Source organism: Melozone crissalis, unplaced genomic scaffold (assembly GCF_028551555.1).
Source record: "Melozone crissalis strain CALT ecotype California unplaced genomic scaffold, PUWL_Pcris_2 ptg000114l_1, whole genome shotgun sequence".
Taxonomy (NCBI): Eukaryota; Metazoa; Chordata; class Aves; order Passeriformes; family Passerellidae; genus Melozone; species Melozone crissalis.
This window is the reverse complement of record NW_026535891.1, coordinates 1,810,115-1,834,982: the sequence shown is the minus strand read 5'-3', so window position 1 is coordinate 1,834,982 and position 24,868 is coordinate 1,810,115. Positions and strand designations below refer to the sequence as shown.

General features: G+C 54.8%; 2 protein-coding genes across 2 annotated transcripts in view; both read right to left on the bottom strand.

Annotated features, from left to right (window-relative positions):
• Positions 1 to 254: 254 nt before the first annotated feature.
• On the bottom strand, positions 255 to 9,375 carry LOC128948104 (Fc receptor-like protein 4). Its single transcript, XM_054292699.1, has 7 exons — positions 9,345 to 9,375; positions 8,894 to 8,914; positions 8,575 to 8,805; positions 8,066 to 8,335; positions 2,799 to 3,068; positions 2,407 to 2,709; positions 255 to 310 (listed from the first exon to the last, which is right to left on the bottom strand). Exons 1-7 carry the CDS (start codon positions 9,373 to 9,375, stop codon positions 255 to 257), a joined length of 1,182 nt encoding a protein of 393 aa, XP_054148674.1.
• A 7,269-nt stretch (positions 9,376 to 16,644) lies between these two features.
• LOC128948103 (low affinity immunoglobulin gamma Fc region receptor II-like) overlaps positions 16,645 to 24,868 on the bottom strand; it is a 60,044-nt gene continuing 51,820 nt past the window's right edge. Inside the window, 9 exon segments of the mRNA XM_054292698.1 lie at positions 16,645 to 16,911; positions 17,708 to 17,752; positions 17,754 to 17,783; positions 18,116 to 18,182; positions 18,403 to 18,421; positions 18,617 to 18,703; positions 18,783 to 19,085; positions 19,174 to 19,197; positions 19,200 to 19,442. Coding sequence (XP_054148673.1) covers positions 16,645 to 16,911; positions 17,708 to 17,752; positions 17,754 to 17,783; positions 18,116 to 18,182; positions 18,403 to 18,421; positions 18,617 to 18,703; positions 18,783 to 19,085; positions 19,174 to 19,197; positions 19,200 to 19,442 — 1,085 coding nt within the window.

Genomic DNA, 24,868 nt, shown 5'->3' with positions numbered 1-24,868 from the left:
GACTCTGTGGTTGTACATGTGCTGGGAACCCTGTCCCTGGCGAGGCTTCACACAACAGACGATCAGGGGAGAGAAAGCTTCAGTGATCGGGCTATGAGTGACCCCCACTGGCTGGTGGGACAGATGCCCGAGGAAAAAAAACTATGAAAAAATGCCCCAGAAATCAGGCTGTGGGAGGAGCCTTTGCAAATAAAAGCAGCTAACTGCGACACAACAGGAGTGTTTTGCTTTGGGTTTCTTGCAGGGATCAGGGGCTAGCTCAGAGGGTCAGTTTGGCCCTCCTCCCCTGTGGGATTCACATTCTCTGAACCTGGGAGAAAGCAGTAAGAGAAGCAAAGAATGATCCAAACAATTCTCATCTCATTTTCTGCTCCTGTGTTTTTCACACGTGGAATGCATTGTGGAAAATTGATTACCTGAAGGGAATTGCTAATTGGATTCTGGTGTGTTTTGATTCACTGACCAGTTGAATCCAGATGTGTGTGTGTGTGTGTGGGGACTGTTGGCTGACAGTCATGAGATTGTGCGCAGTGGAGTGCAGCTGAGTGCTTGGCTGATCCTGTTTAGATGTAATTGAATATAATATAGACTAATATGGTATAATAAAGTACTTAATTAGCCTTCTGAAAAGGTGGAGTCAGATACATCATTCCTCCCAGTCGTCCGGCAAAAATATCGCAGACACTCCCCCACCCCCGCCTTTTCCTCCTGGTGGTCCTTGTTCCCTGTCCGCATCTATTCTTCCCTGCTTCGCTGCTTCCCCGAGGCAGCTCATTCCTGCTCGTCCTGGATGTTCCTTCATTGCTTTCCCCGATGGAGCAGATGCTGCCTGTACCCACCCGCCGCCTCTGCCGCGTTTCCCATGCTGCCCACAGCACCGAGCCTGCTGCACCTGCCCACTGCAGCCCCAGCCCGTGGCAGCCAGCCCAGAGCCTCCAGTGCCGCAGCACCAGCCCGCAGCCAGCCCACAGCAGCCAGCCTGCAGCCATCGCTCGCCCATGCCAGAGACACGCAGGTGCCGTCCTTGGAAATCACGCCCAGCCACTCACAAAGCCATGTGGGCTCGCCCTGGCTTGCAGCACACACACTCCATCTGCCCAGCTGATGCCCACAGAGCGCCCGGGCTTCTTGCAGTAACGCTATCCCTGTCTTCTGTTTCTCTCTCTATCCTTTTCCCTTTCTACTCCTTTCTCTCCCACTTTGGTAGGAACACTTACCCTCCTTTTTCAATAAACAGTTCTCTGATGTAATATTGCCACGGTGGTGCTTCATTTTCATCTGAGAAACCTTTCAGCAAGAATCCTCCCCGACTCCCCCTTTTACAGCGGGATGGGACAGGGGTAGTGGGAGGGGGAATGGGGAACCCCTGGGTGTACTGCAAGCACTGTGGGGAGAGAATGGGGCAGTGCCTGAGGGTACTTGGGCACTTGGATGGGGCTGGGGAGCCCCTGCAGGTACGAGCAAAGGGATGGGGGAGCCCTTGGGGATACTGGGAGAGGAAGTGAGGAGCACAGGGTGCCCTGTGTAGCCTCCCCCTGACCCATGAGCACCTCCCTTGGAAGGATGGGCAACCACAGGAGCCATGGAGGGAGCACCCCCAGTGTCACCCAGTGCCTCCCACTTCCCAGAGCATCACAACCCTTGGTGTTGATTGTCATAGTTGTCGCTGGGTTCCCACGGTTGCCTGTGCAGCTCCATGTACATCGCCTGAGGATCCTCCACCAAGGGTGCCAGGGGGTCTGGGGGGCCCTGTGGGAATAAGGGGGTGTGTGGAAGGGGATGGGATGTGCTGGGGGTTTGGGTAAAAGGTGTATCATGGCTGGAGACTGCACTCACCTTTCCTGGTGCTTCCTGGCATCTGCAAAGGAAAACTGGAGGGGTGACTTTGAAGACCCAGGCGCGCCCATCCACCCTTGGCAATGCTGAACCACCACCAGATACACAATTCTCCCCAGGCCCCCCCAGTATCCCTGATGCCCCCCCCGTATCCCTGACCCACCAGACGTGCACCAACACCCTGAGCCCCCCCAGAACCCCGAGCCTGGCAGGGAGGGGGACCCCTGATAGAACTCCCAACATCCCTGCAGGAGCCTCCAACAGCTCCCCAGGGCTCTGAGCCATGGTCACTGGGGGCTCAGCCCCTCCCAAGCCAGGGGCTGTGGGTGCTGCCCTATGGCCCCTCTTCTCTGGGGCCCTTGACACCCCTCTCCATTACCCTTTTGCCCTCATTGTCACCCACCCACACGATGCCTCCAGTGCCAGGCCACAATGACAGCCACGAGCAGGAGCAGGAACCAAAGGGCCCCACCGACCCCTGCGGCCACTGCAAGAAACAGAGGGGGACACATCAGGGTCACCCATCACCCCAGGGATCCTGCACTCCCTGGTGACCCTCTATGATCCCACCTGTGACCCAGGGTGAGCGAGGTTTCACCTCCAAGGCCAGCTGAGGGCTGAGTGCCCGGAACACACGGTGCCCGTCCTGTCCAAGCTGGTTGGTGGCCATGCACTGGTAGGTGCTCGAATGTCCCACATCGATGGCCTTGAGCTCCAGATGGGGACCCTGGGCGACCTCCTGCCCATTGTGCAGCCAGGTGAAGGTGACAGGGGCTGAGCCCACCTGCACTGAGCAGCGCAGCGTCACGTTGGCACCTGCATATACCTGGTGTGACAGGGGCCCTGGGGTGATGGTGGCATTGGCCACGGGCACTGCGGGGACAGAGACAGGGCTGGCACTGGGCGAGGTGGGATGGGGGTGCCATGGGTTGGGTCACCCCCAGCCCAAGGGTCCCGCTCACCCAGGACGGTGACATTCAGGGGATCGCTCCCGGCCATGCTGTCCCCGTCGCTGACCCGGCACCGGTACTGGCCGCTGTCATTGTCCTCCACGTGCCAGAGCTCCAGGTGCGGGCCAGTGCCCAGCAGTGCCCCTGAGCCCTCCCGGTGCCAGGAGAAGGACAGGGGACCTGTCCCCATGGCCACTGTGCATGTCAGCACCAGGCGATCCCCAAGTGTCACCTGTCCCCTGGGGGGCTGGGCCCACAGTGTCACCCCTGAGGGCGGGACTCCTGCAGAGGGACACAGGAGGGAATGAGGACCCAGAAGGGGTGGGGGACATGGGAGGGGAAAGAGGAGTTTTGGAGGGGAGCAGAGAGGATCCCAGTAAGCAGAAGGGGACCCTGGGAGGCATGTTGGGACCTAGAGATAATGATGAGACTCCATGGAAAGGAGGAGAGACCCAGGCAGGGATGGGGAACCAAAAAAGAGACTGAGTAGACTCAGGGAATGATTTGGTGTTTAGAGATGGGTGGGAGGACCCTGGGAAAGAAGGGATGTGGGATTTCTGGGCTGTTCAGATGGTCTGGGGAAAAGCCCAAAGATGGCCTTGGGCCCCCGGGTTCGAAAGGACGAGAGGAAGCTTCAGATTTGTTCTCGGTCTCGGTGTTTATTAATTGCTTATCTAAAAGATTTTCTCTTGGCCTGACAGAGTTCTGCTCAGCAGTCAGCCATGGGCACACACTGAAAGCCCCTGGGGCGGTCACCTATCTTTATACCCGGAGTTACGTATACAATATTTATCATTTTTCTCCAATACCCTCTACCCTTATTAACCAGTGTTCCCCTAGTAAGGTCCAATCCCGGAGTGCCAACATCACCACAGAAGATGGAGGTCTAGAGGAAGAAGAAGAAGGAGAAGGGCACGCCCCAATTCCTCCATCTTACTTCTCTAGACCCCCCTGTACAGAAATCTTAAACCCTGTATCTCACACTCCAATTAACTTGTCCCTTCACCATTCACCCCAGTGAAATCCTCCCGTCCTCATACTGATGTCATCTCCCATGTGGGATCAAAGTCCAGCCACCAGACATCTCTGGCAGCATTCCAGGACTCCCGAGCCCCCCAGGGGGGGTCTTGTTCACCCTGCGCCCCAGTTCTGAGAGACTGAGATCCCACATCTCCCCCTTCTGTTTGCACCAAAAAGATCTTTTTCGCCATCCGATTCATTGCATGTTTTAAACATGCAAATATGCATGGGACAACAAGTATGAGGACTAGGAGAACTATTAAAACATAAAACCCTATTTTTAAGATTCCTCTCCAAATGGGAGAGATGTCAAAGAATTCTGCCAATTGATCGATCCATGATCCTGTGATCTCACCAAGCTTATTTATGCTGTCCTTTATATTTTTGATATTTTCATGAATTGACTTTGAATGATCTGAGAGATTCATGCAGCACATCCCTTCGAACTCTTCACACCCATGTCCATGAGCGAGCAATAGATAATCGATTGCTGCTCTATTTTGAAGAGTCGCCTGTCTCACACTACCGACGTCTTTTAACATATCATCCAATGTGACAGACACAGACCGCGCATGTTTGCTCAACCAACAACCCATGCGGTCGATCTGAGTCAAGGCCACCCCCGATGCTGTCTGAGGTGAGAAGATTGCTGTAGCAATACTCGTTTTCTTGTCCCAAGAAAACATTTCATCATTGCAATCTGCTGCATATTGCTGTATTGATCTTTTTTCTCTGTGCCTTCCCTCTCTTAACATGTTCAAATCAGGCGATAGCATTGAAATTTCCCCAATGCTGCATGGACCTCCCGTGGCATTAGCAGGAATGCCGTGCCAAATTCTGTCCCCGCAAATTAAGAACAGACCCCGCGGCAATTGCACCGGAACTTGGATCGATCCTTTGGTAGTTCTCTTTGTATATTTACACCAAGCTGAGGCATTCTTATAAAATTCATGAGTGGGAGTTAAATCAATAGTTTTCACCTTTGTGACTTTCGGAGCTTCAAACTGCATGCAGAGTTTCATTGTCATGGACCCAAAAATCTCCAATTCCTGAGGTTCTGTAGAAGCCACAGGAAGCAGGTGTGTCCAAGCACACCACTCTTTTATAGGATTTTTAATGACCTGCGAAATGTTAATTGCAGAGTGCCCTGGAACTGGCCATTGGTCCACTGGCAATCCAACCATGCATGCTGAAAACGGTTTACCTGGTCTTGAATGTGTCAGGCAGATGCTGTCTAAATTCGCTGCCCGAGCTAAAGCCTCCCATACATTTTGCCTTGGTTGACTAACAGGTAAGTCTCCCCCACTGCTTACTGCAATGAATGAAAGAACGATGCACATAAGCATCATGAAACCCATTACTTTGCTTTTGTGTGAAAACCCCCCAGAGTCCTTGGTTTCTTTTTTATTTCTCTTCTGGGTCGTTTTTCGCAGTCTGAGTCTCGACTTCTGTCTGAGTACTCGTCTCTCTGCTTCTTGGATCAGCATTCTCGTGTTCTCGCGTTCGGAATGGTTTCACGTGCCGCGCTGACACCCACTTCAGACCTCGATCTGTGGAGATACAAGCGAAACCCTTTCCCCAAGTGATTAGTCTGAAAGGACCCTCTATTTGTCCGGTCTCTGGGTTCCTGATCAAAACTAAAGGATCTCCCTTTAGCTTTGCCTGCGTGTTGTTTAGAAAATGTCTCACGATCGGTGGATCAGATGGATAATCCCTTTGTTGTGTTAACATTGTTTTCTTCGAGGTGCTTTTCTTTTTATATATTGTTGGAAAAAATTGCTGCATTGTTGCAGTCTCGCCACGAGATGGCGCTGTGGCTCCGCCGAGCCGACCCGGCATGTCGTGCACTTCTGCCCTCCTGCCACTAGGTGGCGTTGTCACCGGCCTCCCTGGCTCGGATGACGGTGCAATCTCGACTACCCTACTTCCTCTTCCTGCTCGGCGTCCCCCATGAGGGGAAGGAACTGAAACTCCGAGGCTCGAGACCAAAGGCACCAGATCTGGAGACGGTGTGGAGCCGCGGGACGTAGAATCCCTAACACGGCCCCTCCTCACCCGCGACGTCACAGGGGACCGGGCTCGGGCCCGCCCGCGTCTTACTCTCTGCGCGTGCGTGCTCTCTGAGCTACTTCCGGTGTCCCCCAAGGTGACGTCATCATCGTCTCCCCCCTGTTTCACCTCCGAGGTTCCCGCCCCTCGGTCTGTCCCGGAATCCGACCCCTCCTCCTCTGATGTTGTGTTCGCCTCCCCCGCCGGCACCCCGGCTCTACCCGCGATTCGAGCTGACCGTCGCACCGGCTCTGACGTCACACCCGCGCGCCTCCTGCGTCCCGCCGCGGCGGCCCTCCGGGGCTGCGCGTTTTCCCTCAGCCCGCCTTGCGCGCTCGCCGCCCCCGCGCTGGTATGTGAGTCTATCCCCCGGTTTTTGCGAGTTTCGCCCTCCGCGGGCGTGTCCTCATCCTCACCGGCGCTGCTCGCGCCCGCCGCCGCCGCCGCGTCGCCGCTTTCGCCGCGAGCAGGCCCCCCCCCCGATCCCTTATCTTCCTGCTCCCCCCCTTCTGCTCCTGACTCCTCCACACTCTCTGGAGTTTCAGGACGCCCTTGGGGTTTGTTGCATTTTTTGATCGGGGGTTTTAATATTTTTTCCTGCTCTCTTTTTTCGAGAGCCCTTTCCCCCTGGCCTTTCAAAGCCAGAGCAATTTTTTTCCCGGAGCTCTGCCGCTCCGCCCCCTCCTCTGAGGGTGCCGCAGCTTCTCGCTGCTTCTCCAGTTTTTTAGACTGGACTGCAATACTTTGTAACATGATTCTTGCCGGCGAGAGTAGCTTTAACGCTGTCTCATCTTTTTTTGTTGCTAAAATATATAAATGCCTATTAATCTCTTGCCAAAACCCGACTTCGAACAAAAGATATGTTTCTGCAAGTGGGTAATTGAGCCTTGCCCATAATAACAGCTGTTTTAATTCTTTCTTTGGGATCCCTTCTGTATATAATTCTGCTACACTTTGTAAGGTGGATAAGATTTCCCGTTGTTCTTGGGAGAGTGTTGCCCCCATAATATTATTTTGGCCTTCTTACCGAATCTGTCGCCAGCGTGGTCTGGAGGCCCTTGTTCTCCGTCCAGCAGATCACGAGGGATGGATCAGAGGCGCCTTTCTGGTCCCAGTCCAGGCCGCTCTGCTACGAGCTGTCTTCAGCAGAAGCTGAGAGATGGGATTTCTCAGTGACTGCTGATTTTTGCAGCTTCTCCCGGCCGGTTTTTTCTTTTTCTTCTTTCTTTCTTCAGGCTTCCCTCCTCTGGAGTTATCAGTGCTGTTCTCTTGGCTCTTCAGCTCTTCAGGGCTTTCCCCCCCCCCGAAAGGTTTGGTGGGAGATAGCCCGCACAGCGGACGCCAATTGTGGGATTTCTGGGCTGTTCAGATGGTCTGGGGAAAAGCCCAAAGATGGCCTTGGGCCCCCGGGTTCGAAAGGACGAGAGGAAGCTTCAGATTTGTTCTCGGTCTCGGTGTTTATTAATTGCTTATCTAAAAGATTTTCTCTTGGCCTGACAGAGTTCTGCTCAGCAGTCAGCCATGGGCACACACTGAAAGCCCCTGGGGCGGTCACCTATCTTTATACCCGGAGTTACGTATACAATATTTATCATTTTTCTCCAATACCCTCTACCCTTATTAACCAGTGTTCCCCTAGTAAGGTCCAATCCCGGAGTGCCAACATCACCACAGAAGATGGAGGTCTAGAGGAAGAAGAAGAAGGAGAAGGGCACGCCCCAATTCCTCCATCTTACTTCTCTAGACCCCCCTGTACAGAAATCTTAAACCCTGTATCTCACACTCCAATTAACTTGTCCCTTCACCATTCACCCCAGTGAAATCCTCCCGTCCTCATACTGATGTCATCTCCCATGTGGGATCAAAGTCCAGCCACCAGACATCTCTGGCAGCATTCCAGGACTCCCGAGCCCCCCAGGGGGGGTCTTGTTCACCCTGCGCCCCAGTTCTGAGAGACTGAGATCCCACAAAGGGAGACCAAAGGCTTGAGCAGGGAGCTTGGAAGGGGTGGGGAATCTAGGGAGGGCTGGGGAGGACAAAGAGAGGGATGAGGCATCTGCAGGGGGAACTGGGCAGTCATGGGGGAAACCAAGTGGGACTTGGGAAATTTGGGGCGACCCAGGGAGGAGTGGTGGGAGGAATGGATTTCGGCAGTGGTGGGGAAAACCTTGGAGGATATCAGGCACCCCTGTCCCCATCCCTGCACTCACTGTGCACTGTCACTGTCACTGTCACCAGCTCCGACTCCTTCCACAATGGAAGCACAGCATTCACCCTGCCCTTGCAGCTGTAGTGGCCACTGTGGCTCAGCTGCAGAGGGGACAGGGACAGCTTGGTCCCATCGTGGAGACCCTCCAGTGTCTTCCCGTCATGGTAGAAGGACACCCTTGTGAGCTGTTTGTTCTGCCTTCTCCGGCAGCGCAGTGTCACCGTGTCCCCCTCCAGCAGCACCCGTGCCGGAACCTGCAGCACCAGCGATTCTGGGGGACAGAGGGGTCCTGTCACTCCAGGACCATCAGGAGGGTCATGATGGCACCAGGAGGGACCAGGAGCCACCCATTGTGAGGGAGAAGTCTCCTTGCACTGGGATGCTCTGGGATGTCCCCAGAGCAGGGCACAGGCTCTGGTCACACCAGCAGGTTTCACATGGAGCAGAGCCAACCCAGAGACCTCCGGTTACCTGCAGGTTCCAGGCTGGGGACACACAAAGCCCACTTACCATCTAAGACTGTCACGGTGGGACTGCGCCCAGTGCCGGGTCTGTCACACATGTAGGTGCCACTCTTGGTGACAGTGAAGTAGTGGTGTCTCTCCTGCCACCGGCGCTGTCCATCCTTGTACCAGTTGGTGGCACCGGTGCTCCCCGAGCCCTGGCAGGTCAGTGTCACCCGGTCCCACAGCACTGCTGGCCTCCAGGGGGGCTCCACCAGCAGCTGGGTGGTCTGGGCACCTGTGGGTGACAGGGGACACCAGCCTGCCAGGGCCAGCGTGGGGCTGGGGACAGCGAGGTGGGGCCATGGCATCCCCCAAGGACTCACCAGCAAGGCCAAGGGTCTGGGCTGGAAGGGAGAAGGGACAGGGCTTAGTGGGGGTGGCACTGTGTGGACAGAGGCACATGGGGTAAAGGGTGTGGGGGATGTGCCCAAGTGTCCTTGTGTGACATGGACACCTTGGGCACAGGGACACAGCAGCCACCCCATGCCCAGGCAGGACACTGAGACACTGTGTACACCCCTGAACCGGGGACACCATGGCCACCCTGTGCTGGCACAGGTCACCCCCACCATGATGCCTCCCCAAATCCTTGTCTGCCTATTATTGTCCCCATATTCCTGTCCCACTTCCCCTCTCCCCACTGCCACCCCATGGCTTCGGTCACCTCATGCTCTGGCTCTGCTGGCATTGGGGACCTCAGGGGACCCCGCAGACCCCCTGTGGCCCCACCCGTCCCTATCCCTCGGGTGTCAGGCCCATGCCTGGGGCACTCACCCCACAGGAGCAGCGCCACCTTCCCGGCCATCCTGGTGTCCCCAGCCATGTGGACTGGCTGTCACTCACTGCCGGGAGTGGTTGTCCCCTGGCTGGTGGCTATTTGGATAAAGGGGAAGGAAGTGAGGTCAGGTCTTGCCCTCATGTGTTGGTGGCCCTTAGTGGGGGCAGGGTGGCCACAAGCACAGGGTCACAGGGATGTGGCCATGGGGACAGGCTGTGGGCAGCGTGGGACCAGTCTGGGGACATGGCTGGTTGCGACACAGTGGGACGTGGGGTTCCCAGGATTGGGGGGCTCAGGGGTGTTTGGGGACAGAGAGAGGGGTGTCCAGGGGAATTGGGGTCCCTGGGAAAGGGGATGCTGAGGATGGGGAAGTCACCAGGGATGGCGTCTATGGGAATGGGGGTGCCCAGGGCAGGGAGGACTCAGGCATGGGGGTTCCAGGGGAACATGAGCTCCAGGAATTTGTGCTTATAGGATGGGGATGCTGGGGGAATGGGGGTTCCTGTGGGAATGAGGCCCTGGGAGAATCAAGGTCCTGGGGGAAGGGAGATTTCAGGAGATGGAATGAATGGGAGAGGGTTCCTTGGGAAGGTTGTGTTGGGATATGGAGATCCTGGGGAATGTCAGTACTGGGATGGGGATGGCAGAGAGGAGGGACGCAAGAAACGGGGGTCCCACGATTTGATTTCCAGGGAAATGAAGGTCCCAGGGATGGGCAAGGGTTTGGTGAGCCCGTGGTTCACAGCTCCTTCCCTGGGTGCCTCAGATTTTGGGGTGACCTAGGGCCCAGCACCGCCCCCACAAGGTGCCAGCAGCCAGGAGGTCACCTCAGACAGATTGCGAGGTGCTCTGTGTCTGAGCCCAGCATGTGATCACTTTGTCCCTGTCCCCAAGGGTCTGGGAGAGCCCTAAGAACTACTGCAAATCCCACAACAATCTGCTCAACAACCTGACCTGGACCCTCCTCCTCCTCCCTGCCTTGCCATGGATGGACAGTGGCTGGATGCCCCGCACCCACCACAGCTGCTCTCTCTCTGCCCTCTACACCTGGATGGGGAGAGAAAATTGAGCAAAGGGTTCCTGGGTTGAGACAAGGACCAGGAGAGATCACTCATCAAATCCTGTCACGGGTAAAACTACCTCTGAATTAGAGATATGAATTGAATTTATTGCTGATAAAATCAGAGCAGGATAAGGAGAAGTCAAATAAATTCTTCGATACACCCTCCTCCTGTTATAAATAACTTTGTAGTCACTGCCTTTTACTGATATATTGCTTTTTGCAAATTATTTTGATACAATACAGTTTGTAATCACTTTTTAACTGCTTTTGATACACTACAAATTTTCAGCCTTTTTATCCTAATCGCTGTTATGAATATGTATTTTAGTGTGGTAAATATATTATAGTTTAGGCTCTGACAAAGTATCAAGGTAGAGACAATGTGCTGTGTATTACAACATTAACTGTTGCAGATGTAGCTAATGCCTTTATTTGTGCAAGCAGGTGACAATGGCGAGAATAACTCAGATGATTGTGTAAAATAGCTAATGTTGATTTAATGTACTGGTGGAGTTTCTCATCTGTATGAGAAGAAGACATTGAAAAGTAGCAAGTGAAAAAACAGCAAAAGAAAGACTACAAAGAGGAATTTATCACTTACCATTCAGCTATCAAGAACTGTCAAACTATAAATCAGGGGAGCCTTGTGAAGAAATAAAATATATAAATTTAATCTGCAGTATGGTGTGTACTTTATGAAAATGGATCAAGGGTCAAACCAAGCAAAAGGATTTCTGGAACATGTGAAGTGGAAAGAATGTTTGAATATGTATAACCCTTCTGAGTATGTATTTCACCAATACAATGAAAAGGTATGTAAGAAGAATTGTTGTAGTTAACAATGTGCCTCTGGCAGTTGCCAAGCACCCAGCATGCTGCTTATTGTCCCTTTTATTCCTTACTAAACATTTAAAAATCCAATCACCAATTCCCTTCAGGTAAACAATCTTCCACAATGCATTCCACTTGTGAACAACACAAGAGCAGTAAATGAGATAGGAATTGTTTGCATCATTCTTTACTTCTCTCATTGCTTCTCCCAGCCCACACTTACAGCCCGATCACTGAGGTTTCTCTCCCCTGATTCTCTGTTGCGTGAAGCCTCACCAGGGACAGGGCTCCAAGCACATGGACAACCCACAGAGTCATTTTTCACTTCATGTGTAGCATATGTTGTGATATAAATCAAAATCAGATTTGTCCCTCTTAACCCCCATGTGCTTAGTGGCCCTGCAATCCTCCTCCCAGTGCACCCACTAAGGTGGCTTACTGGTGCCCATCCCAGTTCCAAGGGGGCACAGGACCTGGTTCCCAGCTCCTGGGACAAAAATGCAGCTCTTTGGTTAAACTGGCAGAAATGGTGTTTCTTTGTTCAACTGTGTCAAGGAAGCTGAACAAGATGGGAACCTCCCTTGCAATGGAAAATACGACCCCTTTCTCCCTGAACTATAATAACTTTGAAATTACAGGGCTTTTAGGCAAAGATGTGGGAACAGGAATAACAGTTCTTCACTGGTATCTATGGTGAGAAATAAGTTAATGGAAGTTGACTTTCGCTGGATATTATACGAATTGATATTACATTATTATTATATTGTTGATTAAATATTGTGATGTTGTTGGGACAGTGATGTGTATTGTGGAGTGGCTGATGTTGTTGGGGTGGCCATCCAAGGGTGGGGCCCAGCCATGGCCCAGCTCCACTGCACAGGGATGGCCATTGCCCAGCCCTGCTCTGGCCAGCCCCAGGTGGCAGCCAGCACCTGAGGGTCCCCCCTGAACCCTTGGCTTTGATTCTGGCAGCTTTAGAGCTGGATGGGAAATTGAGGAGAGCCATTCCCAGCAGCATTCCAGGAGCAACTCCCTCTGATAAATCCCTTTTTTTGGGAATGTGGAAGGGGTTTCACCCGGAGAAGGAGGTTGTTGCATTTCCCACTACAGGATGGAAGAGCCTCTTTTTCCTTCATTCCATGGGAAGGTTACTGTGTGAAAAGCTTTGGATTCAATGGGTGGAAGCTGGAGGTTGGATTTCTCATGGAATTCCTCTCCCACCCCTTTTCCAGGGAGCTGGGAAGAAACTCCCCAGCCCAGTGTGACATTCCCTGGATATAATGGAGGCAGTGTGGAAAACATCTCATCCACCAGCTGGGCCGGGATCTGAAATTCTTCTATTAGGAAAAATGGAGCTGTTGGCAAAGGCTGGGAGATCCTGGAATCTGGCAATCTTCCATTGAGAAGAGCAGAGCTGCTGGCAAAGCGGGAGGATGAAGCAGAATTCCCATCAGGCCAACATGGATAAGCAAGGGCCCCATGACACGAAAAACATTCCGGGGTTCCTGTTCTGACAGGGATTGAGTAATTTTCCACCAGGATTTGGGAAAATTCCCTGACTTGGGGTCTGTCAGGGGAATTCACTGTGAGGAACTGGGCAAGAAGCATCCTGGAAATGGAGACCCCTGGGAACAGATGGGGTGCATGAAGGATCTGAGAAATTCCAGAGGGAAGGGAAGGAGAGGGGAGCGAAAAGAGGGGGAAAAGGGGTGGAAAAAGGGAAAAGGGGAAAGATAAGAATGGGAAATCAGCTGGTGATCAAAGGGATTTTAGCTTCCATTTCCAATTCACTTCTTAAATTTTCTAAGGTTAAAGACTCCTCAGAGCTTCTGGACAAGGAAATTCCCACTGCCTGTTCCTGGGGTGAATTCCCAGCAGCGCCTTTGGTGAGCAGAACACTGGCAATGTGCCGAGCCAGCAGCTCCCACTGCACTGCAGAGACCATTCCAGACCTTCCCAAGGCAGAGCCGGCTTCTCCCATCCCACAAAATGGAAATTGAGCCCACGGAGAGAGGGACAGTCCAACCTCCTGAGGGAAAAGCCTTTGGCCTCACCCATGAATGTTGGAAAGACGCTGATTCTGGAGTTTATTCCTTCAAAACCTGACACCTTCCCAGTGCTGCGCCTGTTCCAGAGGTTTCCCTGCAGCAGGAATGAGTCTGGTGGGATCCAGGATGCCCCAGCCCTGCCCACCCCACCTAAATCCGGCCATTTTCCCACTCAGTGTTAAGGATAAATCCCTTTTTCCTCCATTCTGTCCTTCCTCAAACAGCTCCAGAGCTTCTCTTCCTGGTGGATTGGTGATGATCCACATTCCGGGCATTACTCAAGAGCTCAATTAGCTCCCATTGTCTGTCCCTGCAGATTCCAGACCATTCCAGAGCCTGGGAAGGCACAGAGAGGAGCTGGATGCTGGATGTGGGAGGGAAGGATGGAAAAAGGACCTGGAGCATCTGTTGGTGTTGGATAAGGATGGGGAAGAGTGGGCTTTTCGTGGAAAACACACTTGGATGGGTGATCTCCAGGGTTTTCCAGGATAGGGATGAGCTGTGGAGTGCCAGAGCCACAGGTGAGTGTCCACATCCCAAATATCCCCCATAAATCCCAAAAGGAATCCCTCAGGAGCAGAACAACCTCCTTGCTCAGGCTCTTCCTCCCCAAAAATTCCCTTCCTTGGGGCCTGTCTGCTAGGAATTCCACAAGGTGGGAAGGAAATCCTGCATGGAATCAACACCCTGAACATCCCAAATCCATCCAGGCAGCTCCTCCCAGAGCTCCAGGGCCTGGATTTTGGGGAGTTCCCTCTGGAGGAACCGGGGTGGCCGGGAGAGTGGATTTCCCACCCCAATCCTGCTGCTCCTGTGAAAGGAAGGGAAATCAGAGCTATTTTGGGACTCCTGGGTTATTGTTTCCTCCTCCAGGAATTCCAGGAGTTGGGATTTTCACAGAGCTGAGGAAAATGAGGGGACTTTCATGCTGCCAGAACAGGGATGGGACTCAGGAATTTTGGGGTGGTTTCTGCAGAAAAAGATGGGAATGCTGGGCTATTGGAAGTGGGTGATCTTGGAATATTGAAAAATAGGGATATTGGAATATGGGGACATTGAGTTATAGGAATATTGGTATATTGGAATACAGGGAAATAGGAATACAGCAGTGTTGGAATACTGGGATATTGAAATAGTGAAATATTGGAATATCAAAAACTGTAATATTGAAATAGTGAAATATTGAAATATTGGAACACAGGATTGCTAAAAAAACTGAAATACAGGAATATTAAAATATTGGAATATTGAAATATTGGAACACAGGAATACTGAAATATTGAAATATTGGAATCTTGAATTATTGGTACACAGGAATACTGAAATATAGGAATATTGAAATACTGGGATGCAAGGCTATTGGAAAATTGGAATACTGGAATATTGAAATATTGGAAAACAGGGTAGTTGGGAAATTGAATGGAATGCAGGAACACTGGATTATGGAAATATTGGGATACGGGAATACTGGAGTATTGAAATGTTGGGATACATAAATATTGGAATATTGAATATTGGGATACATAAATACTGGAATAGGGCAAGAGCCAACCTGACAGCCCTACAGGACACAGGGACAAATTAAAGCCACTGCTCCCAGGAAATAATTGGATAAACCAAGAGGAAATTCCCAATCCTTCCACCTCCCATAGGGATACCAGAATTGGGAGACCACAAGCAAACCCTCATTAACCATCATTAACCCCAGGGCTTAATTATTTCACACACCATCCCCCAGTCCTCACCTGGGAGCGCCCACTGAACCCCAAAATTCCAGCACCGAGCTCCATACCTGTCTCTCATGCCAAACTCAGCTTTTTAAAAGTTCCCCAAAACGCTCAAAAATGAGGGAAAATTTCATCCCAGTGCCCACAAAACCCTCCCCCCTCAGCCTGGGAATGCTGCTCCCCCAATTGGCACATCCAGGTACATCCAGAATTCTCCCCACTCCCAGCACTTCTCCTGAACGGAAAAATCAAAGAATCGGGAATTTGGGTCAGCTGGGACAGAACCAAATCCCAGCTGGGATATCTGCAGGATTCCCCCGGCCACAGGCAGGTCCTGACAGCTCCTCACACCCCTTGGACTTCCAGAGCTGGCAGCAAAACATTCTTGCAGCTCAGAAATCCCTGGAATTAATCAGTAATTGGACATCAACAACGCGGAGTGAAGTGTGACAGTGGGAGGATCTGGAGGGATCCCTAAAAACCAAACCCCACGCTGGGGTTTGAGGGATTTCAGCCACAAAGTTTAAGGACTTTTTTGGAGGAAAGGAAGATGAGTTTCCACACAGCAGGAATATTCCCATGGGAAGGTGTTTTCTGGGGCAAAGTTACAATTTTGGGTGTGAAAAAGCAGCAGCTGGAAAGCACAAGAGCCAGGAATGGGAAGGAAGCATCTACAGGTTGGAATCCAAGGGGTTTATCCCTAAAAATGCTCCTTTGCCCTCCCCAGGATGGTCCTCACACTGAAATCTGAGGGATTTATCCCTAAAAACGCCCTCTGCCCTTTCTAGGAGTCTCTACATTGAAATCCAAGGGGTTTATCCCTAAAAATTCCCTCCCAACCTCCTCAGGAGGGTCCCCACAATTAAATCCAAGGGTTCTCCTGTAAGACCCCCACCCAAAACCCCCAGCGAGGGTTGTGGGGCTCAGTCTGGGCTCAGCGCCCCCATAAGAACACCCCAAATTCCCCTCAAAGGCTGAGGGTTCATGACACCCTCAGCAAGGCATCCTCAGCCCCCTCAAGACCCCCCTTTTGGACCCCCTAAACCTCACCAAGGGATCTTCTGCCCCCTTGGTGCCTCCTCAGGACTCCCAGATCTCCTTCAAGGGCCGGGGGTCTCAACCCCTTCTCATGACATCCTCACCAGGGAACCCTCAGCCCCCTCACGACCTCCCAGATTCCTACCAAGGGTTGAGGGCTCCCCCTCCTCCCCAGTCACACCCTCACCAGGAGACCCTCAGAGCTCCCAACACCCCCAAACCTCACCAAAGGGCGCTCAGCCCCCTCAGGATTCCCCCAAACCCCCAGCAAGGGCTGGGGTCCCAGTCCCTCCTCATCACACGATCTTCAACCCCCTCACGACCCCCCAAAACCTCCCAATTGCCGGGGGTCCCAATCCCCCTCATGACCCTCTCACCCAAGGCCCTGCAGAGCCCCTCAGCACCCCAACACCGCACCAAGGGCTCGGTGTCCCCTCAGCCCGGGCCCCTCAGAGCCCCCTCAGGACCCCCAGAGCCCCCTCATGGCCCCAGAGCCCCCCCATGGCCCCCAGAGCCCCCTCATGGCCCCCAGAGCCCCCTCATGGCCCCAGAGCCCCCCCATGGCCCCCAGAGCCCCCTCATGGCCCCCTCAGGACCCCCATTCCCGCTCCCCCGGGATTGCCCCTGTGTGTGGGGCGCGTTCCCGGGCCCGGCTGCCGGGGGCCTGTGGCTGGGCGGCCCCCTCGTACTCACACCTCCAGGATGCCGGGTCCCCCTTGCGCACCCTGGCGCGGTCGGCGGCTCCTCCGCCCAGCACGGCGCTGACGCGCTGCAGCGGCACGTACAGCTCGCCGTTGATGCTGAGCAGCTGCCCGCCTTCGCTCACTTGCCCGCGAACGTTAAAGCCGTAACCTGACTAGGACTTGACAATGCGGACGACGCGGGGCCCGCCCGGGGATCCCTCCCCAGCCCCGTTCCGCGCCTCCGGCAACGCTTAGCCCTCCTCGTCCGCCACCTTGGCGTCCACGCACGGCAAGCGTCACGATACTTCGCCCACGACGGCCGCCGTAGGGACCCACCCCTCCCGCTTGCACTGCAGAGTACGATGGGAAATGGAGTCCGCGGAGCTGCCCAGCGCCGTTAGCGTGCCGCGGGCCGCAGAGGATGATGGAAAATGTAGTCAGAGAGACAGAAAGGCGGGGACAGTGCGGCGCATGCGCTGTGGGCTTAGGAACAAGAGGTTGCCATGGGAACAGGGCTGTTGTCATGGGAAGGGGGTGTTGCCATGGAAACCGAGAGACTGTTACCATGGGGACGGGGAGAGGTGGGCATGGGAATGGGGGCTACAGGTGCCATTGGCCTGGAGGGCTGTTTACGTGGGAATGGGGGGTGTAGGCATGGGAATGGGAGGGGGCTGTTGCCATGGTAATGAGGGGGCTGTGGGTGTGGGAATTGGGAAAGGGCTGTTGCCATGGGAACAGAAGGGTGTTGTTCCCATGGGATTGAGGGGCTTAGGGCGTAGGGAAAGGGGGCTGCTGACATGAGAACGGGGGACGGTTGCCATGGAGATGGGATGCTGTTGCTATGAGAACGGGGTGTGCGTTGCCATGAAAACAGGGGGCGTGCTTTCCCTGGAAACCGGCAGGGGGCGCTGTTTGCGGCGGTGCTGTGGGGTGACTCCCAAGGGACTGAGGGAGCCCCAAAAATCGTGCAAATCTCACAAGGATCTGCTCAAAAACCTGAGCGGGACCCTCCTTGTTCGTTGCCAAGCTGACTAAGCAGAGATGAACAAACAGAAACCCCCCGGTTTCATCAAAAGCTGTGTTTTGGGTCCAATAAGAGGGACAAGGCTCCTGTGCCCCCTGGCACTGGTGGGAGGCGGGGGTAAAGGGGAGTCCCTGGGGGTACAGGGAGCACTGGGAGCACTGGAATGGGGAGCTCTGCGCAGCCCCACATCCGACCCTCCCACTCATTGCCACCACCCCAGTCACAGGAACACAAGATCTGTGGGATGGGGGTGCACACGGGGAGTGCCCTGGGGCAGGGACCCCCAGTGCCCCCAGTGTTACAGCACGCTCTCGTAGTCACGGGGGTCCCAATATCCCTTGTCGGGTCCTGACAGCTCCGCGTTGGTCACTTGTGGATCCCGAGGTGGGGCAGGACCGAAGGACACCCGTGGGGGCCGTGAGAGTGACACCAGTTGTGAGGCCCTGGGTGGAAGTGATACCCATGGGTGATGTGTCCCTGTCCCCCCCTGTACTCACCCTCTGCCCACTCAGTGCCCACAATATGGGGGTCCAGCACAGCTCCCACCGCCAGGGGGGTCCTGGGGGGATAAGGAGGGGGATCTGGCTGGGTTCTGGGAAGAGGGAAAGGAGAGTCCCAGACAGAGGCCCCCACTCACATGTGCTGGGGCTTCCTGGTGGCTGCAAGGGAAGGGAGAGGGGGTGACAGTGGAGACACCGGGACCCCTGAACCTTCCTGGGACCTCAGCAGCTCCAACCACCCATAGGACCTCCAAATCCCCACAGCAGCCCTGATTCCCAGCGGATTCCTGATCTCTGCCCCCACTCTGGGGGCTTCCCCTCACTCCAGGACCCCCACCCCCCATTGTCACCCACCCCAGCAGTGCCACCAGTGACAGCCCCCGATGACAGCCAGGAGCAGGAGCAGGAACAGGAGGGTCCTGCCGACATTCACAGCCACTGCTGGGGACAGAGGGGACACACTGGGGTTACCCTGAACCCTGGGGGTACTGAGCACCCTGGTGACCCCGTGTGAACCCACCTGTGACCCAGGGTGAGCCAGGTGTCACCTCCAGTGCCAGCTCAGGACTGAGTGCCCGGAACACGCGGTGCCCGTCCTGTCCCAGCTGGTTGGTGGCCAAGCACTGATAGGTGCCCAAATGTCGCACATCGATGTCCCTGAGCTCCAGGACGGGACCCCGGGCCACTTCCTGCCCATTGTGCAGCCAGGTGAATGTGACAGGGGCTGAGCCCACCTGCACCGAGCAGCGCAGTGTCACGGCATCACCTGTGTGCACCGGGTGTGACAGGGGGCCGGGGGTGATGGTGGCATTGGCCATGGGCACTATGGGGACACAGACAAGGCTGGCACTGGCGAGGTGGGATGGGGGTGCCGTGGGTGGGGTCACCCCCATCCCGAGGGTCCCGCTCACCCAGGACGGTGACATTCAGGGGTCACTCTTGGCCACGCTGTCCCCGTCGCTGACCCGGCACCGGTACTGGCCGCTGTCATTGTCCCCAACGTGGCGCAGCTCAAGGTGGGGGCCGCTGCCCTGCAGTGCCGCTGAGCCCTCCCGGTGCCAGGAGAAGGACAGGGGACCTGTTCCTATGGCCACGGCACAGCTCAGCACTAGGCGGTCCCCGAGTGCCACCTGTCCTGCGGGGGGCTGTGCTGACACAGACACCCCCGAGGGCGGGACCCCTGCAGGAGAGGGAGACACCAGGGGACAGTGAGGGACCAAGAGGATGTCAAGGAGGGGCAGGGGAATTCCAGTGAGGGAGAGGGGGTGCAGAGATTGGGGGAGGGGGACTTAGAAAGGAATCCCGAGAGATGATAAGGGGGTCAGGGAGGGAACACCTGGAGAGGGAGGTGGGAAACACCAGGAAGGGTACGGGGACCATGGGAGGGGATGGTGAGACTTAGGGAATGTGTGGAGACCTCAGAGAGGGGTGAAGGAACCCAGGGAGGGGTACGGGGACACGACGAAGGATGGAGGGAAACACAAGCCAGGAATGGGGGGACCTCTAGGAGCGACCTGGGGCATCGATGGCAGGACACAGAAAACGCACCAGGGAAGGATGGGGGTACCCATGTAGGGGCTGGGGGTCCCGGGGAGAGACCCGAGAAAAAATGGGGAGAGCCAGGAAGGAATCTGGAAAAAGTTGGGTACCCCAGAGCAGGCGTCAGGGAGGTCTGGGGGATGCCAGGCAGTGTGGGGGACCCGAGGCATCTGTGGGGGCTCCCCGTGCCCATCCCTGCACTCACTGCACACAGCTTGTGGCACAGACAGCTTGGGAACCGAGGCCACCCTGGGCTGAGGCAGCACAGGGGGACACTGTGGACATCTGGGCAAGTGGTCACCAAAGACACAGCCCATGCTGGCCCAGGTCACCCCCACCAGCTCATGATCCCATCCCCATGATCCCATCCCCATGGCCACATCCTCACCGTTCTTGTTCCTGCATCCCAGTTTCCTTGTCCCTATCCCCAGAGCTACCCGAGCCCAAAGGTTCCAGTCCCCACATTCCTGTCCACACATCCCCATCCCCGAATACCTGCCCCCTGTTCCTGTCCCCAAAGCCACCCTACATCTCCAGTCCCACCAAGGTCCACTGTGGGTAACATGGAGTGGCACTGCTGTCATTGGGGACCTCAGGGGACCCAACAGCCCCACTGTGCCCCCTCCCCTCCCAATCCCCAGGGTGTCAGGCCCGTGCCCGGGGCACTCACCCCACAGGAGCAGCACCACCTTCCCGGCCACCCCGGTGTCCCCAGCCATGTGCACTGGCTGTCACTCGCTGCTGTGGCCACTACTCCCCCAGCTAGCGGCTCTTCGGATGAAGGGGAAGGAAGCGAGGTCACATCTTGACCTCATGCGTAGGTGGCCCTTGGTGGGGGCAGGGTGGCCACAGGCAGAGGACACAGGTGGGTGGGACAAAATGGGTCCTTGGGTTCCCAGGACTGGGGGGCTCAGTGGTTTTGGGGCGGCAGGAATGGGGTCACTGGGAAATGGGGTCTTGAGGAAGGGGAATTTTCGGCGATGGGGGAGCCATGGGAATGGGCGTCCCCATAGCTGGTGGGACTCAGGGATGGGAGTCCTAGGGGAATGTGGGCTCCAAGGATTTGAGTTCATTGGATGGGGGAATGGTGGGTCCTAGGAGGATTTCAGGGGATGGAATGAACGGGAAGGTGTTCCCTGTGTCCCCCCCCAGATCCTGTGCTCCCGTGCCCGGGGGGATGGCAGGGAGTGCGGTGGTCCCATGTGGGGCTGCCAAGAGCTCCCCGTTCCTCTGCTCCCAGTTCTCCCAGTGCTCCCAGTACCCCCAGAGGCTCCCACTTCCCTCCCCCTGTTCCAGGGGGCACAGCATCCCATCCCTCTTATTGAGCCCCACATACACCTTTGTGATTAAACTGAGAGAAATGGATTTTGTTTGTTCAGCTCTGACTGGCCAGTTCGGGATTGAGGAGGTTCCCGGTCAGGTTGTTGAACAGATCCTTGTGGGATTTGCAGGATTTTTGGGGCTCCCTCAGTCCCTTGGGGACAGGAACAAAATGATCAATTGCTGCATTTCCAAACTGGTTTCCTCTCAGCTGCCCCCTAACGGGGAAGGAGTTGCCGCTCCCTGTTTGTTCCCTCTCGGTGACACCGGCCAAGGGCTCGGGCACCTGTGGCGGTGCCGCCCCGTTACCTCGGGCACCGATCCGGCAGCTGCCGAGCCCCTCGGGCCCACCCCAGCTCAGCCCATCCCCGCTCGGTGCCCAAACCCCGCACCAGGCGCTCCGCGAGCGGCGTCTGAGCCGCGGAGATGCTGCGGAGCCCCGGCCGGGGGCACCGGGAGGGCGGAGGCGACCGGGGACCCTGGGGAGGAGCCCCCGGTGCTGCGGGAGCGGAGTCCCGGCCTCGGGTCACTGTCGCCGGTCGCGGCTGCCATCGTACTGCGAGAGCCGAGCCTGTCCCGGGCTGCGGGGACCGACGGTGTCGGTGTGTCCCGAGGGGGGATTTTGGGGTCTTACCCCGTCCTTTCCAGGAACCCCCGATCCCCCATCCCCCCGCGGCTCCGGGGCTGTTGGGGACGTTGGGAACAGCGCCGCTCGCGCCGGGGGCCGTTGGGGACATCTCGCGACAGCCGCTGCTGTCGGGTCTGGCGACAATCGCGACATCCATATCGGCCAATGGCGACACGCGACAGCCGCCCCTGCTCGGGATTCGCCTCCCTCCATCCCGGGGGCACTCCGGGGTCTCGGGTCCCCAACCCCAGCGGGTCCCGTGTCCCCCAAAACGCTCCTGGGGACACCTCGGTCCCCCCTGACCCCCTTGGTCCCTCCCGTCCCCCCGGGCTCGGCGGAGGCTCCGCAGGAGCTCCGGGGCTCGGAGCCCGCCCGGGGAGCGCCGGCTGCGGGGTCGGGCACCGAGGGGGCACCGGGAGGGGAACCAGGCAGGGCTGGGGAGGGGGGATCTGGGCACCGGAGGGATTTTGGGAGGATTTGGGGAGATTTTAGGGTGATTTGGGGGATTTGGAGGGCATTTTGAGGTGATTTGGGATTATTTTGGGGGCCATTTGGGAGATTTTTGGAGGGTGGGGAAATTAGGAGGGGTTTTGGGGTCATTTTAAGGGCTTTTGAGGGTGATTCAGAGGTGATTTTAGAGAAGTCTGGTGAGCTTTGGGGTGATTTTGCGCAGATTTTTGAGAGTTTGGGGTGATTTGTGGGATTTAGAGGATGTTTGGATATTTTGTGCAGAATCTGGAGGATATTGGGGTGATTTAAAAGATTTTGGAGGCTTTAGGGATGATTTGGGGGAATTTTGGGGCAATTTGGGTTTAAGGATTTTGAGGAGTTTGGGGACATTTGGGGTTGATTTTGGTGGATTTTCTGGGTATTTTTGTGGTATTTTGGGGGCCATTTTTATGGGAGTTTTTCGTGAGATTTTGGGAGAATTTGGGGGGGATTTGGGAGCCTCACCCCATCCTTTCCTGCAGCCCAAGGGCTGCTCCAGCCCCATCGTGCTGCTCGATGATGTCACCAATGTCACCGTCACCCCTGGAGCGCTGCCCTTGCTCCGGGACAAACCCCAAAACCATCCAAGTCATCATCAGGGACCTGACCCAGGAGCTCATGTGAGGCTTCCAAAATCCAACATTTTTCCCCCAACATCTGCAATTTTCTCCCCCAAAATCTGCTATTCCCCACCCCCCCCCCCCCAAAATCCACGATATTTTGCCCCAAAATTCGTGATTCTTTGACTGAAAATTCAGGATTTTTCCCCCGAAAATTCAGGATTTTTTCATTAAAAAGTCTGGGGTTTTTCCCCAAAATTTAGGATTTAAAAAAAAAAAAAAAAAAACAAACAGGATTTTTTTGCTCAAAATCTGCTGGGTTTTCCCTCCAAAATCTGGGATATTTTTCCGCTGATCCTGTTCCGTGTGCCCAAGAATTCCCAAGGATTGACCCCCAGCCTTGCTCATCATCGGCACCGAGGAATTCCAGCGGATCCAGGAGGAGTCTCAGCCTCCCCGGCAGCTCACGGATCGGCTGCGGATCCTAAAATCTCACCAGGACGTGGCTTTGTGGGCATCTCCTGATTGCCTGAGCCCCAATTTCCCAAACCCGAATTTCCTGATCCCAAATTTCCCGATCCCAAATTTCCCAATCCCACTTTTCCTGAGCCTGATTTTCCCGATCCCGCTATTCCTGGTCCCAAATTTCCTGAGCCCAATTTTCCCAATCCCAAATTTCCCAATCTTGATCTTCCCAATCCCAAATTTTCTGATCCCGCTTTTCCCAATCCTGCTTTTCCTGACCCTGCATTCCCTTTCCCCACTTTCCCTGATCCCACTTTTCTAATCCTGATTTTCTCGATCCCACTTTTCTTGATCCTGATTTTCTGGATCCTGTTGTTCCTGATCCTGATTTTACTGATCCAGGGAATGCCCCAGGATGTCCCTGGGAATGTCACCAGGAATGGCTCTGGGAATGTCCCGGGGAATGCCTTGGGATGTCCCAGGGATGTGTACAAAATGTCTGCGGGCTGTCCCGAGGATATCCCTGGGAATGACCCCCAGGAAGATGCTGGGAATGCCCTGGGCTGTCCCTCAATGTCCCCAGGCTGTATTAACATTGTTTGTGATTCTCCTTATGTTACAGGAATCATTGAGAGAATTCAGCACTCATTCCTGAAGGAAGGCTCTAACAAAGTTCTTTTTCTGTTATTAATCTCTCTGTACAGCTTTTCACTTCACAGGTCTCAGCAATACAACCTTCTGCACTTTAGATCACACACCCCTCTGCCTGGACCTGCACTGGAAGGTGATGTGAAGGCAGATGCCCTCGCCATGACAGTCACTATACCACTAAAGTCAGGGCAGGCCAAACTTTCTCATGATGTCTACCATCAAAATGCCTGAGCACTGGGAAAACAATTCCATCTGACTTTGCCCCAGGCACGGGATGTAGTGAATCCTTGCTCCCAGTGTCAGCAGACTCTTTCTATGCCACCAATGTTAGGTACAAACTCACAAGGGTTGAAACCTAATGACATCTGGCAAACAGATGTAACACACTTTTCGAGCTTTGGGACTTTTAAATATGTCCATGTTTCTCCTGACACCTTTTCTGGATTCACAGTAGCAACAGTACACTAGGGTGAGAAATCCATGGGAATTTGAGGGGAATTTTGGAGGGGAACTGAAAGATTCTAAATGCCTGGAATGCTTTCATTCCTTGGGAATATTGGAGGGGAACTGCAGGATTCCAAATTCCCAACATCCGGAATGCTAGTATTCCATGGGAGTTCCATGGGGAATTTGGGAAGGGAGCTGAAGCATTCGAAATTCCTGATGCCCAGAATGCAGTTATTCCATAGTTTTGGTGGGAATCTGGGAGGAGAACTGGAGCATTCTAAATTCCCAACACCCAGAATGCTCTTATTCGTTGGGAATTTGGGAGGGGAACTGAAGGATTCCAAATTCCCTATGCCCCAAATGCCATTATTTCATGGGAATTTTGGATGGGGCCTGCAGGATTCAAAATTCCCAATGTCCAGAAGGCAATTATTCCATAGTTTGGGGGGAATATTGGATGGGAACTGGAGGATCTGAAATTTCCAATGCCTGGAATGCAATTATTTC